The sequence below is a fragment of the Clarias gariepinus genome, chromosome 2 (assembly GCF_024256425.1).
Source record: "Clarias gariepinus isolate MV-2021 ecotype Netherlands chromosome 2, CGAR_prim_01v2, whole genome shotgun sequence".
In the NCBI taxonomy this organism is placed as follows: domain Eukaryota; kingdom Metazoa; phylum Chordata; class Actinopteri; order Siluriformes; family Clariidae; genus Clarias; species Clarias gariepinus.
Window position 1 is genome coordinate 22,917,547 of NC_071101.1, and position 12,286 is coordinate 22,929,832.

Below are 12,286 nucleotides of genomic sequence, written 5' to 3' on the forward strand. Positions count from 1 at the left end.
GACCACATGCAATGTCATACCTGAGCGCAACGCGCACTGAACTCTCGTCCTGTCCGGTGGTCATGACGCGGCGTTTCCCAAATCCTTATCGATCCCAAATGATCCACAGGAGGAAGAAGAGGAGGAGGAGGATCAATCCGATTCACGCCGAAGTGATCAGTAAATCGAGCGCTACGTCCTGTATCTAGAGCTCACCTCCGTCTCTCCTCTGCCATGTCTACAAGCTGGGGTTCAAACGCAGCCGAGAAGGAAACGCTGCTCCTGTCATGATGCATATTGAAGTAATGATTTGTGCGATTGGCAAACTGGGTCTCGTCAGCGCTCAGACTCACGCGCCGACTGTGGCTCCACTCCGAGCCGCAATGCGTCACCAAACCCCGCCCACCGAACCGGGCTCCTCCATGGTGACGTTAGAACTCAAATCTGTGCCACATTTCATACATACATACATACTGTATACACTGATATGTTGTGAAGATGAACCCAAGTCCTATTCTGATTTTTCATGTGCAATTATATCTAAATTAGATCAGAAACAATAACCAACTAATCATGTGTTTGTACATTATGGCAATAACCCATATGTTATTCCTACAGAATAGATTTTGGGTATTTTACACTATGTTTAAATTCAGTCCACTAAATATATGTTCATCTGTCATTAAGTGCATAAAGTAAAGGTGATCAGGAGGATTTGGATTCATTCACCTCTCTGATCCTTACCTCTAAACAGACAAGAAGATAAACTTGTCCATTTTCCTCTAATTCGTCACCTCCAATACTTCCTAACATCTTCCATTAATTAATTATTTAATTAATGCAACTGCAATAATGTATTTTCATAAATCTGAATGAAAAGGTCACCTTTGTACAAATGTATGTATTGATTGATTAAACTTATTTGCAAAATTAATTTTCCCCAAAGACACTTCTGCTAAAAAGAAAAATTTCACTGTTTGGGAGAAATGGTGACAGTGTGAACAGGTGGTGGTGTGGTGGGAATAGAAGAAGAGTATAGAGATATAGCAGAAAAGATGTTAAGGTATAGTACAAAAAATATATTTACTGTAGTGGTAAAATCAAGGGTACTTAATAGAGAAACAAGTAATTGTAGAGGAACACTAAGGTACATTATTGGACCATCAGCACTTTGCCCTCTGTATTAAAATAAACCACAGTCTGTAGTGCTTTACACAGACAGATTTGATGGTTAAAGGAATGAAGCTGAGTACCACAGATTTCTTGACTTCGTTCCAAATGTAGGTGTCTAGTTACCATCTCTCAGATTCCATTTACAGACAGAGCTACACTGTACCGAGGGTCATATCACTGTGTGACTCTGGACAGTTGACTAGTGAAAGTGAGATTCTGTGCATGAACTACACTACATGTGGAAAGAAGATCTCCGACTTGTCGAACAGTCAACTGTTTATTACTATATTAAAGACTCTATATCATCTGTTTGGTGTCAGTGTTGAAAAGGTTATAGAGGTTACTCCCCCTCAAAGCTCAACAGATTTCAGCAAGTAAGAGTCAGCAATCAGCAGCTAAAGAAATAATGAAATAAGTCCTAGTAAAAAGTTACGTTTCACAAATTTTATTCGATATGAAAAGAGGAACAATTTTTTGTCTATGCAAAGTTGAATAAGAAAATAATATAAAATACACCATATACAGCCGACTAACATTGTTTTTGCTATTGCTGAGCTACAGTATATGTAACTTTTTCTTTGTCTACATTGGAAACAGATTCTACCGCAGCATATTTTAGTGTTTTCCCTGCTCCACCACACCCACTTCCAGGTTCAGGTTTGAGCACCACTGATGTAATATCATAGAATAAATAATAATTATTATAATGAAATCATACTTTAATAATCCATTTTATGATTTGTACCATCTTAATCACTATATAATAGTTTATATACCGTTGTCAGGCTTGCAAACATTTGAAGAGCATGATTCTAAACCCCAAAACCATAAGTTTTCTTTATGTTAAATGCAGTGACAGAAATTTTTGTATCAAATAGACTACACCAAGACTTATTCTGACTCTTTGTTAATATGTATGCATTGTTGATTGTTCTTCAAAGGCAAATCCAGGAATAACTGCATCATTATTGCAGCTGTAGTAGAGAAATAAATCTATGTTTTAATATATTTGAGGTATATTTTAATACATTGTTCTAGATTTTTTTTTTTTTTTTACAAAAATATATACAATTGTGTGAGCTTGGCAACAATGCCAAAAATATATTATATATATATATATATATATATATATATTTTTTTTTTTTTTTTTTCATAGTACTTACTGATATGTAAGCAATTCCTTCCTCTGGTTCCAGTGTCCCATAATTCAACTTTCCCAATTCCAAGTGAGGCTACAACATTAAAAACTGCCAAGAGTCAGTTGACAAAAATGCAATATTGAACATTTTATGTAGCTTAAATGCATCACTATTGGTACCAGATTTTAACCCAAGCCCCCTTATTTTCAACAGTCACCAGAGCAGAGAAACCCAGCAGCTAATTTATGTCTCATAAAACAAAAATAAAAAAACTTGTTCTATTCCATAACCAGAAAATACAGTACTGTTCAAGACTCTTAACAGCTCAATGAAATGCAAATGAGAACAGATCTACAACCTTATGGGTTGCAAAGAAAGATTGACCCAAGTTCTTAGTCAACAACTATTATGATTTTCTGGAATGCAATGTAGACCAACATTCTACAGAGATTGGGAAAACACCTGCAGACGCAGAAAAGATTGGAAGAAAGTGCCCATGAAGCTACTCCCTATCAGAGATGTCTTCATCTGAGAGAAGGTTGCCGCCTTTTACCCTAACGTAATGTGCATGTTTGCCATCCAGTCCGCCACAGGTGCAGAGCCTCCTGCTAAACAGAGTCTCTATGTCCTCCAACATAAGACCCTTGGTCTCTGGCAGACAGCCCAGCACGAAGAGGAAGCCAAGCACAGCCAGGCCAGTGTACAGAAAAAATGCACCTACAAAGGGGAGGAAAAGGTTCTCTTAATACATTACACACCAATATAAGCAATTCAATAATAAATAGACAAAACCTTAGAAAGCAAAAGCATGCAATATTCTGCCAAAAAAAGTTATATCTACAATTGTTTGACTTGCTAAAAGGTGTTTTATAATAGATACATATAGATGTTTTAGATAGAAATTATAGAAGTCAAGTCAACAGCATGGATGTTCAAGATTTCTACCATAGTATGTGAGGAACTGAGCCACATGGAGGAATGTCAGAGAGACAAGGACATTGAAGATCCAGTTGACGCCAGCAGAGCAGGCATTGCCTGTGCTCCGAGCCCACAGCGGATAAATCTCAGAATTTACTGTCCATGGCATGGGTCCCATTCCTTCAGACAGACAGGCACACACAAACAAATACAACTGCATGAATAGTGTGAGGAGAAGGCATTGTTGGGATTAGTAAGTAGTATTAGTAAAATCATTAAAAACCTAACAGCATGCTTTCTGAACATCTATTTCAGAATAAATCCCTTTTGCTGTTACAATAACCGCTTCTTATCTGAAAAGGCTTCTAACCAGATTTTGGAGCTCGTTTATTCAGCCACAAAAACATTAGTGAGGTCAGGAACGTCAGGCAAGGAGGCCTGGCATGCAGTTAACATTCCAAGTCATCCCAAAGGTGGTCACTGGATGTTGAGGTCAGGGCACTGTACATGCCACTCAAATCCTGCACTCCAAACTTGGCAAACCATGTCTTTATGGAGCTCACTTTGTGTACAGGAGCGTTGTCCCCCTGGAATAATTTTGGGCGCCTAGAGTTCTTAACCCGACAGTATACAAAGACATTCCATGCAGTTCTATACTTCTAGTTTTGTGGCTTCAACAGTTTGGGAACGGACCACATATGAGTCCAAGGATGCAGATAATTTTGGCCACATAGTGTATATTGAAATCCATTAATTAAATCTAAACAATACATATTATAAATTATACATTAGGGTAGGGCTGGTCTAACCTGGAGCAAAGAAGGCCAGGTAAAGGATGAGCCCCAGCAATACTACCCAGGAATAAGAGGTTGGGCAGTAGTTAAACGCCCACAATACATTTGGGTTTTCTTCTGTAACATTGGAGCACCTGAAAGACGCACAGACATATAGTATCATATGTATTAAACAAATTAAATTATAAAGGCAAAGAATACAGTTAATATGAGACTTTTGGGAAACACGAAAACAAACCTGCCGCTTGCTGCCCGCTCCGTGCTGGCAGGATCAGCTGGCTTACAGGAAGAGTCTGATATGCTTGAGCCGTTCTCATAGTAACAAAAGCCACAGTTTGGGTCCAGCATACACTGTTCACAAAATCTATTAAGATGGGTAAATGTACATCTGTTCATAATTATGTATACAATAAAAAAATTATAAAAAAAAAATCACAGAAGACACTGTTAAGAGACATACTGTATACAGCCTGTACTAGACCATGTTGATCACTGACTCACCCATAGTGTGTGCAGGTTGTGTTAAGAGAAGTGGGGTCACTAGGGTGAAAGGTCACCGGAGGAGAAGCTTGAGCAGAAAGTAGGAACCCTACAGCCAATACAGAGAGACTGACACCAGTACCTGAGAAATGTAAATACACAGGTACTGGTACAGGTCATATAAAATTAATACAATTAAATATAAACTATTTTATTAAAATATTATCAAATGTAACTAGTTCTTTTCTTAACCAATTACAGAGCTTACAGGCCTCCATTTTTGAATGTAATACCATAGTGAAACCACTGTGTGGTACTACTGTACTACTGTATCACACAACACTGTGTGCAAAACAGTTTTAGGCAGATTTAAAAAACAAAAAAACAGACAGAGAGATTTGACTTACTCTACTCTAACGTACAGACCTTTTGTTTAAATAAAAAGAAAACAATAAGAAGCCGTCAGAACAAATAAGTGAAAATTGGTTTGCATTTTAAGCTTGATGTTTAAGGAAAGTGAGGAAAGATCTTTCTCCAGCTTTTTCAGGCCATGATTAATTCATATAAATAATAAAACTATTACAATGTACTTTTATGAGGACCTACACATTACTACAGCAAGGGAATCTGTAACCTCCTTATGCGACTGTCTAAGACACAAACATTTGTGTTATACCCCTACTGTGTTTTACTGTTTATTGGAATGACCTATATGACTTTTGTAGACATGCACTGCATGAAAGTGAATTCTTCATTGCAGCTGTGTCCTCACCAATAATGCTGCCCAGAGTCAGCTTTCTGCGGCCCACCCTCTCCACCAGCCAAACGCCCACCAGTGTAAACAGGAAATTGGTAAATGCGGTGGCAGCAGAAAGCCAGATGGCGGTCTTATCGTCCCGTACTCCTGACATCTGCAAAATTGTGGCACTATAATACCTGAGAAAAAAGAAAAAAAGACAACCCCATAATAAATATGTAATAAATATAACCATTTAAAAAATGTATTATTATATTTAATTGTGTTTATTAAGTATTTATTTATTTTAAACAACCACCACTAACCCACATGCAAAACAGTCTTAAAGTCGCTCATTCAAATGGTATTTGGTGATTTCACAATGTGAAATGTGTGTAGATAATACAGGAATGCCAACAACTGTGGCAAATAGGAACTAAGTTGCTCAACATTGCAATTAAGTTACAGCGTGTAAGCATGTAGCCTGGCACAGATAAATACACCGCCTTCATACGTCACACATTGCAGTGGAACAGCCTTTATTTAAATTAAGTTAACATGTCATAAAAGCCATTAAAAATAATTTAGATGGGAAATCAACATACAGTACTATATCTAACATGATTAGTTATTTACAGTATAACTAGGAAACTCTTTGTGATTGCATAAGTATTCACCCCAGTGCTGTGAAACCTTTAAGTTAGTTGTGATGCAAACATCTGTTGGAAGAAGTAATATAATAAGTGGAATAGAGTCGACCTGTGTGCTATTAAAGTCTTCCTGGAAAAATCCACAATGTTATTTTAATTAACATAAATTAACACAATTTTTTTATTTAATCTTTTTGAATTATTTAAAGCATTTACTGTATTTATACCATTTGGTGATCATTAGCTTTTATTATTAACTCAAATCTTCCTGTCAATATATAAATATTCACATGAGAAATAGTCAGACAAGATGTGACCATTTCTACAACTGAGGCTTCATATTAAATCAATCGATTACACTTATATTTCTTTTTGTTTCACAAATTGAAAAAAAAGGTGATGATTAAATATGGATATAACACTGTCCATAATATTTATACAGAACACTATAAAAAATGTACTGTAAATATGGGTTTACATGGGGAACTACAGACGAGTTCATTAAATTTCACATTATATGCTGAGACCAATGGACTTTGATCTCAGCTGTCTTGTGACCAAAGCTATAACTCCTATTTTATGTGCTTTCCTGGTTCAACAAATGTTTCCTTCCAGATAATTAAAATAACTTTTTTACCCCCTTCAGACCTGCAAATTTAATTTAAAGCTAGCACTCAAATAACATTTTGATGATAGATATGATGATCTGAAAATAAGGTGAAGAAATGTTCTGAACAGGTAGGTGATGAAGGTAACACCATTTTGGCACCATTTATAATACTGTAGATCGTTCAGGCTCCTGCTACTTTTAGTGGTTTTTGTGTCTATGCCAATCTGAGTAGTGATTTCTGAGCACTTACTATACGGTTCTAGTTTTCTGACTAGAAGGCCATGAGTTCAAATCCAAAGTTACCAGTGTTTGCCCTTGTGTAAAGCACAGCACAACGCAAGCTTCCTGAGAAGCTGGAATATCTGATTTGCTACATTATAATGCCCATTTGGTTCACATTAAACTATTGTATGCTGTATCTTGTATCTATTACTCCATTAAATGAAGAATAAAAATTTGGTAAATCAGTTAAAATTCTATGCAAATATAAACGGTCTGTTATGTATATTGTATGTTATGTTTTATTTCATATATTTTTAACTGTTTCTGTGCAAAATCAAACTCTGTTCTTTAAAGGAATAAAATGGTCAGGCCCAGACAAAACGTAAATTTGAAGCAGTCCCTGACATCAGCTGTTAACTAAAATTATTACAGCAATATTAATCAGCAAAATGTCCACAATTATCAGCAGTGTACAGTCAGTAAATGTCTTACATTACAGTGTTAATTCCAGAAAGCTGCTGGAACATCTGAAGGCCACATCCCACAATAAGAGCTCTCCGGGCAGGAGCAGAGGCCAGCATACGAAACAGAACTGGACCCCCTGATAAATCATGAAAGAAAATGCAGTATATTTTAATTTTGTGCGAAAGATCCAGAAACGTTATCAATATTGCTACTAGAGGTTCTGGTTGAAACCTGACTCATGAGATGCTGCTTACCTTCTGCATTCTTTTCCTCCTCTTCAATAATGTCCTTGATACTATCATACTCTTCGTTCACATTATCTGTGGCCCGAATCTGTATAAGCACCTCTCGGGCCTGCTGAGAATCGCCTTTCTGAAAGAGCCAGCGAGGACTCTCAGGCAAGAAGAAGAAGAAACCCAAAAACTGCAGCACAGCAGGAACTACTGACAGACCCAGCATATACCTATAAGGCATTCACACACACACACACACACACACACACACACACACACACACACAAACACAAGCAAAAAACGTTGCTGTATTTAATATCAGGGATTCATTTCTCTATAAACACCTCATACAGAATACATTAAAAATGGTAGAAATAAAAGCAAGACTTGACCGCTTGTGCACAAAGTAGAGGTCACGTGATAATCAGAAGCACATACTTACTGTGCGATTCTAAGCTGTCAGTTTTTCTTTATATTTAAAAGCTCCTTTTAGTCTTAAGTCCCATATAAAAGCCGGCATACAAAACCTAAAATAATTGCACTTTGAACAATTCAGTACCAGGGTCTCTAAAGGATTTATCTATCTTTCTTAAGTTGTTTTTTTTTTTGAATCAGACTCACTGATTGAACTGCATATAGTTTATCCATGCCAACCTGTCACTATTTTCTATTTTTCGTCTTAAAAACTGTTACTTGCATTTGCTGTATCTCCAAAGCAGTGTTCGCCAAACCCTAGTCCAGAAGTACACTGTCCTCTCCAGGTTTGTTTTTCATGCTCTAGTACACCTGATCTAACTAAACAGATTATTAACCGTACCTTACTGAGTCCACATGAGGTAGCAAAAATACCAAATTATTCAGGGCAGAGCTTCTCCGAGACCTGAAAAAAAAACATTGCTCTATGCAGACAAGTAAGAAGTAAACAGACACCCGTAGTTTTATGGTAAAATGTATGCAACAAGATATGTTAAATTTTTTGAGCAATTAACATATAGCTACAGATATATTACTAACAATTTGCTGACGTTGCTTTAGCGGCTTTAAGATAAATCACGAAAAACAACAGACTAACCAGGTCACGACTTGTTGATATTCTACCTTTTTCTTAAAATTTCATTATAATTATGTTAATAGTAGAAAGGTATATTTTATGTTTCCTAGCTTTTCGTCTTTGGGATAGTCCACCCTAAAATTTGGCCTGTTTGACAAAACGAAATTTTTATAAAATTTCACTTTTAGGCATGCTTAAAGGTGGGACTATTCCAATCTAAAAAGAAGCAAACACAGGCTATTCTAGGGAAAAAAAATGTGTGTATACACTATATGGACAAAAGTATTTAGTCAAACCTGTTAATTATTAATTTCAGGTGTTTCAATCAGGCACCTTATCCCCAGTAAAAAGAAAATATTAATGATTTAGCATACCAAGACATCTTGGACAATGCTATGCTTCCAACTTTGTTCTTCTTCTCTATTACAACATGACTGTACTGATTTGATGTGCTCGGTGTGGAAGAACTTGACTGGCCCTCACAGAACCCTGATCTTAAACTCATTGGGCACTTTTGGGATGAACTGGAACGGACATTGTGAGCCAGGCCTTCTTGTCCAACATCAGTGCCTGACCTCATAAATGCTCTACAGAATGAATGGGTACAGACACAGACAGAAACACCCCAAAATCTTGTGAACAGCTGTTATAGTTGCAAAAGGGGGGTCTACTCCATAGTAAAGTATATGTATTTGAATTCAATGTCCTTAAAGGTTTGGCCAAATACTTTTGTCAATATTTTTCTGTGTATTTATTTGTATAATTATGTACATCTGTCTTGAATGTCAGTGAGGATTATTTCCGTATCCTTTTTTTTTGCTGTTTTCTTCAGCACTTTATACCTCCAGCCATTGTGGTCCATATAACTGAAGGCTCCGTCCACCACACTGGCTATGAACTGGCCTCCTGTGATGAACAGGGTGTTTATGGTGACCAGCTGACCCCGGAGCTGAGGAGGAGACACTTCAGCTATGTAGACCGGCACAGTCATAGATGCTATTCCTATGGGGGTAAACCAACACCCAGTCAGGTGCTTTATGTTATTTTACTTTAATACAGAGAGTCAAAGCAAAGCAAAGTCAAAGCAAAGCAACCTTATCTAATTTGTGACGTACCTATACCAAGACCAACAGTAAGCCTGCCAATAAGAAGAACCACTTTATCAGGTGCCAAGCTCAAAATGATCCCCCCTACTGTAAAAATGAAGCTGGCCAGCATGATGCACTTCCGGCGGCCGCACAGACCGTTCAGGTATCCGCCAGCTAGTGATGAGAGCGCCGCCGCACCCACAGTGCTGGAAACCAGCAGCTCCTGCCAAAACGCGCTCAGGTGCAGCTCTTTCTTGAGCAAAAGCATGGCCCCGGATACCACCCCGGTGTCATAGCCGAATAAGAAGCCACCCAGAGCGGAGAAGAAGGAGAGGACGTAGACAAACTTCGAGGAGCCGTCCTCGGGCTGAGCTGCAGTACTCCGGCGCGCTCTGATCAGTGTGTGCTCGTCCTCCACTCTCCTCCCGCTACCTGTCACCTGCTCCATGTCCTGCAGCTCACAACCATCCTAAATAACACAGCAACACAACAAACATGTCATCACAGGAGCACACGTCTTTCAGGTTACATCACACAGCCCGGGTTGTAATCAACACGTACCTTTAAAACGTCACTCATACGCCTAAAAACAGGACACGTAAACAGGTATATAGTAAATACAGTACAACACACAACTGATGGCTTGACAGCACACTTGTATCGTGTGATAGCTTGATGAATTCCGCACCAGCCGGGGCTTTATCATTTCATAAACGTGCCTGTGGAGAATATCCAGCGCCTCTTATCTAATCCCAGCAGGTTAGACGGCCGGACCGAACACATGACATCATGTGCAGTTAGTAAGCAGCAGAGCGCCATGTTAATAGTTTCATTGAGAACAGGGCGGAGTCACGTGTCTCCATATGGCCCTGAGGGGGGCGTGTCTTTGACGTGGAAACAAAACAGTCCCACCCACATAATGCGCGATGTGTCAAAAAAATCGTTAAAATGTGAAACCAAATAATAAATAAAAATATTTATGTTAAAGGATACTTATCGCAATAATATTATGATATTAATACACTGTTTAGACATTGCCATATTTGAATATTGGACTTGCCTAAAGCCTAAAATGCCTCCAGCAGTCGTTTCAGATATTTTGTTGCGCCGTGAATGTTTGTAACGTCTTATTTCAGTATTACAGTATTTCATCTTATTTCAGTATTACATCGTTGTTTGTGTCAATACGCTCATATAATGAACATAAGCTTACCCGTACTGTAACTGAGAAAAGTCTGCTCGAAGGTCCGCCGGCGGCGCGCGCTCCAAACTTCCTGCTTTAAAGTCACAGCGGCGGTCATATGACTCGTCCTGCCGCAACAAGTCACGCCTGTCTCCGAGAGACTCCCGAAATAATCGCGAAGCTCTCGGAAATAGGGAACCGTGAATGTTTAGCTCAGCTTACAAACCTTTTGGCGGTTTTAGGAACTCGGCGTGGCTTCCACACAAGGCTGTTTCTTCACACAACATCACGCCAGCGCACTCTCTACACGATCTGATGAGAAATCTCAGAACACACGTGTTTCATGTCAGCGGTGCTACGGCACGGTAGGGGACACCATGGTGGACAAGGAGGATTTGGAAAAAAACCTGAAAAAGCTGCTTGTGCGGCTAAGGAACAATTTAGAAGAGGTAAAGCAGCTGGGCACCATGGTCCAGATCATCCAGGACATGCTTTTTCTGACATACACAGACGAATGTGGTAAGCACACACACACACACACACACACACCAATCCAAACAAACATGCTGTGATTTACTGTAAAGGTTTGTACGTATGCCTGACATATGGGTCATGCACCGGACCCTGTTGAAGCCACACATTTGTTCACACGTGACAGTCTGATCTATATTTGACTTAAGAGATATTTTAGGATCTAAAGACACCCCTTTTCTGTTACAACAGGAGAGCTGTTTCAAGACAAAGATGTCCATGAGCCACTGATGCTCCTGCTGTCATCTTGCAGCAACAGTAAACTTCAGCAGGTACTTTAAATCCCCTTAAATTTAATTTTCCTTGATTGTTATAATTTTCAGCCCTGTTTACTGGATAAGCCGTTGTCACATTGACCTAGGTGGGATGGTCCCTGCTGTGCCGGTTGATGGAAATCTGTCCCACCACCTTGAACAAACTGGTCCAGCCCCGTCAGGCTCTAAAGGATCTCAAGGCTTTAGGAGTGGATCAGTAAGTCTCCAGGAATCTCTATTCAGATAATTGGGAAGCTGGGAACAATATAGAGTGTAGCAGTAACATTAAAACTGCAAGCGAAATAAAGAAAGTGAAAGCAGCTTCATCCATTTTTTTCTGTTTGTTTAAGAGTGTCGTGGTGTTTAAAAAGATGACTTAATGAGATAAATAAGTCCACAGTGTATTTAAAGTCTTATTTGTCTGTGTTTACTTGTGTGTGTCTTACAGGCAGATTTTAAACATGCTGGCTTTGCATCAGAAAGACCTAAACGTGCTAATGGTAGGGTTGAAAGCCCTAGCCTTGATGTTGAAATCAGGTACGCCAACTCATTTAAGCCCATATTATTATGTCATTGACTGGGTAGAGTCTGATGCTCTGTGTAGTTAATGAGCCCATCTAAACTGAGTTTATGAGTCTGGTAGTTTAATAGATTCAACAGTTATTTGTTTTATATATATATATATATATATATATATATATATATATATGTGTGTGTGTGTATTAAGAATTGTGTGTTGTCATGACAATATATGAGGAATATAAGTTTTTTTGTTTTTTG

At 38.5% G+C, this 12,286-nt stretch overlaps 3 protein-coding genes across 16 annotated transcripts in view; 1 reads left to right on the top strand and 2 right to left on the bottom strand.

Moving 5' to 3' along the window:
* The window catches only part of kif21a (kinesin family member 21A), a 42,616-nt gene extending 42,300 nt beyond the window's left edge, over window positions 1-316 (bottom strand). For all 8 annotated transcript variants that reach the window (XM_053516130.1, XM_053516139.1, XM_053516105.1 and 5 more), the window contains exon 1: window positions 21-316. In XM_053516130.1, coding sequence (XP_053372105.1) covers window positions 21-64 — 44 coding nt within the window. In that variant the 5' untranslated portion in view covers window positions 65-316. The remainder of the gene's footprint in view (window positions 1-20) is intronic.
* Window positions 317-1,587: 1,271 nt separating this feature from the next.
* slc2a13b (solute carrier family 2 member 13b) lies at window positions 1,588-10,854 on the bottom strand. Of its 4 annotated transcripts, none has more exons than XR_008355580.1 (13): window positions 10,100-10,358; window positions 9,566-10,007; window positions 9,293-9,452; window positions 7,421-7,629; window positions 7,194-7,302; window positions 5,256-5,419; window positions 4,505-4,625; window positions 4,242-4,367; window positions 4,019-4,137; window positions 3,237-3,389; window positions 2,754-3,008; window positions 2,316-2,384; window positions 1,588-2,126 (listed from the first exon to the last, which is right to left on the bottom strand). XR_008355580.1 is itself a non-coding variant. In XM_053475745.1 (13 exons), exons 2-13 carry the CDS (start codon window positions 9,984-9,986, stop codon window positions 2,118-2,120), a joined length of 1,824 nt encoding a protein of 607 aa, XP_053331720.1. In that variant the 5' UTR covers window positions 9,987-10,007; window positions 10,752-10,854; the 3' UTR covers window positions 1,588-2,117. The 4 variants fall into 4 exon arrangements, 2 of the variants coding, with proteins under 2 accessions (XP_053331720.1, XP_053372468.1); XM_053475745.1 differs by lacking the exon at window positions 10,100-10,358 and adding an exon at window positions 10,752-10,854 and having other exon boundaries at window positions 2,845-3,008; XM_053516493.1 differs by having other exon boundaries at window positions 2,845-3,008; window positions 10,100-10,359.
* A 231-nt stretch (window positions 10,855-11,085) lies between these two features.
* The window catches only part of lrrk2 (leucine-rich repeat kinase 2), a 34,007-nt gene continuing 32,806 nt past the window's right edge, over window positions 11,086-12,286 (top strand). For all 4 annotated transcript variants that reach the window (XM_053516452.1, XM_053516471.1, XM_053516461.1 and 1 more), the window contains exons 1-4: window positions 11,086-11,240; window positions 11,445-11,524; window positions 11,614-11,723; window positions 11,955-12,043. In XM_053516452.1, coding sequence (XP_053372427.1) covers window positions 11,099-11,240; window positions 11,445-11,524; window positions 11,614-11,723; window positions 11,955-12,043 — 421 coding nt within the window. In that variant the 5' untranslated portion in view covers window positions 11,086-11,098. The remainder of the gene's footprint in view (window positions 11,241-11,444; window positions 11,525-11,613; window positions 11,724-11,954; window positions 12,044-12,286) is intronic.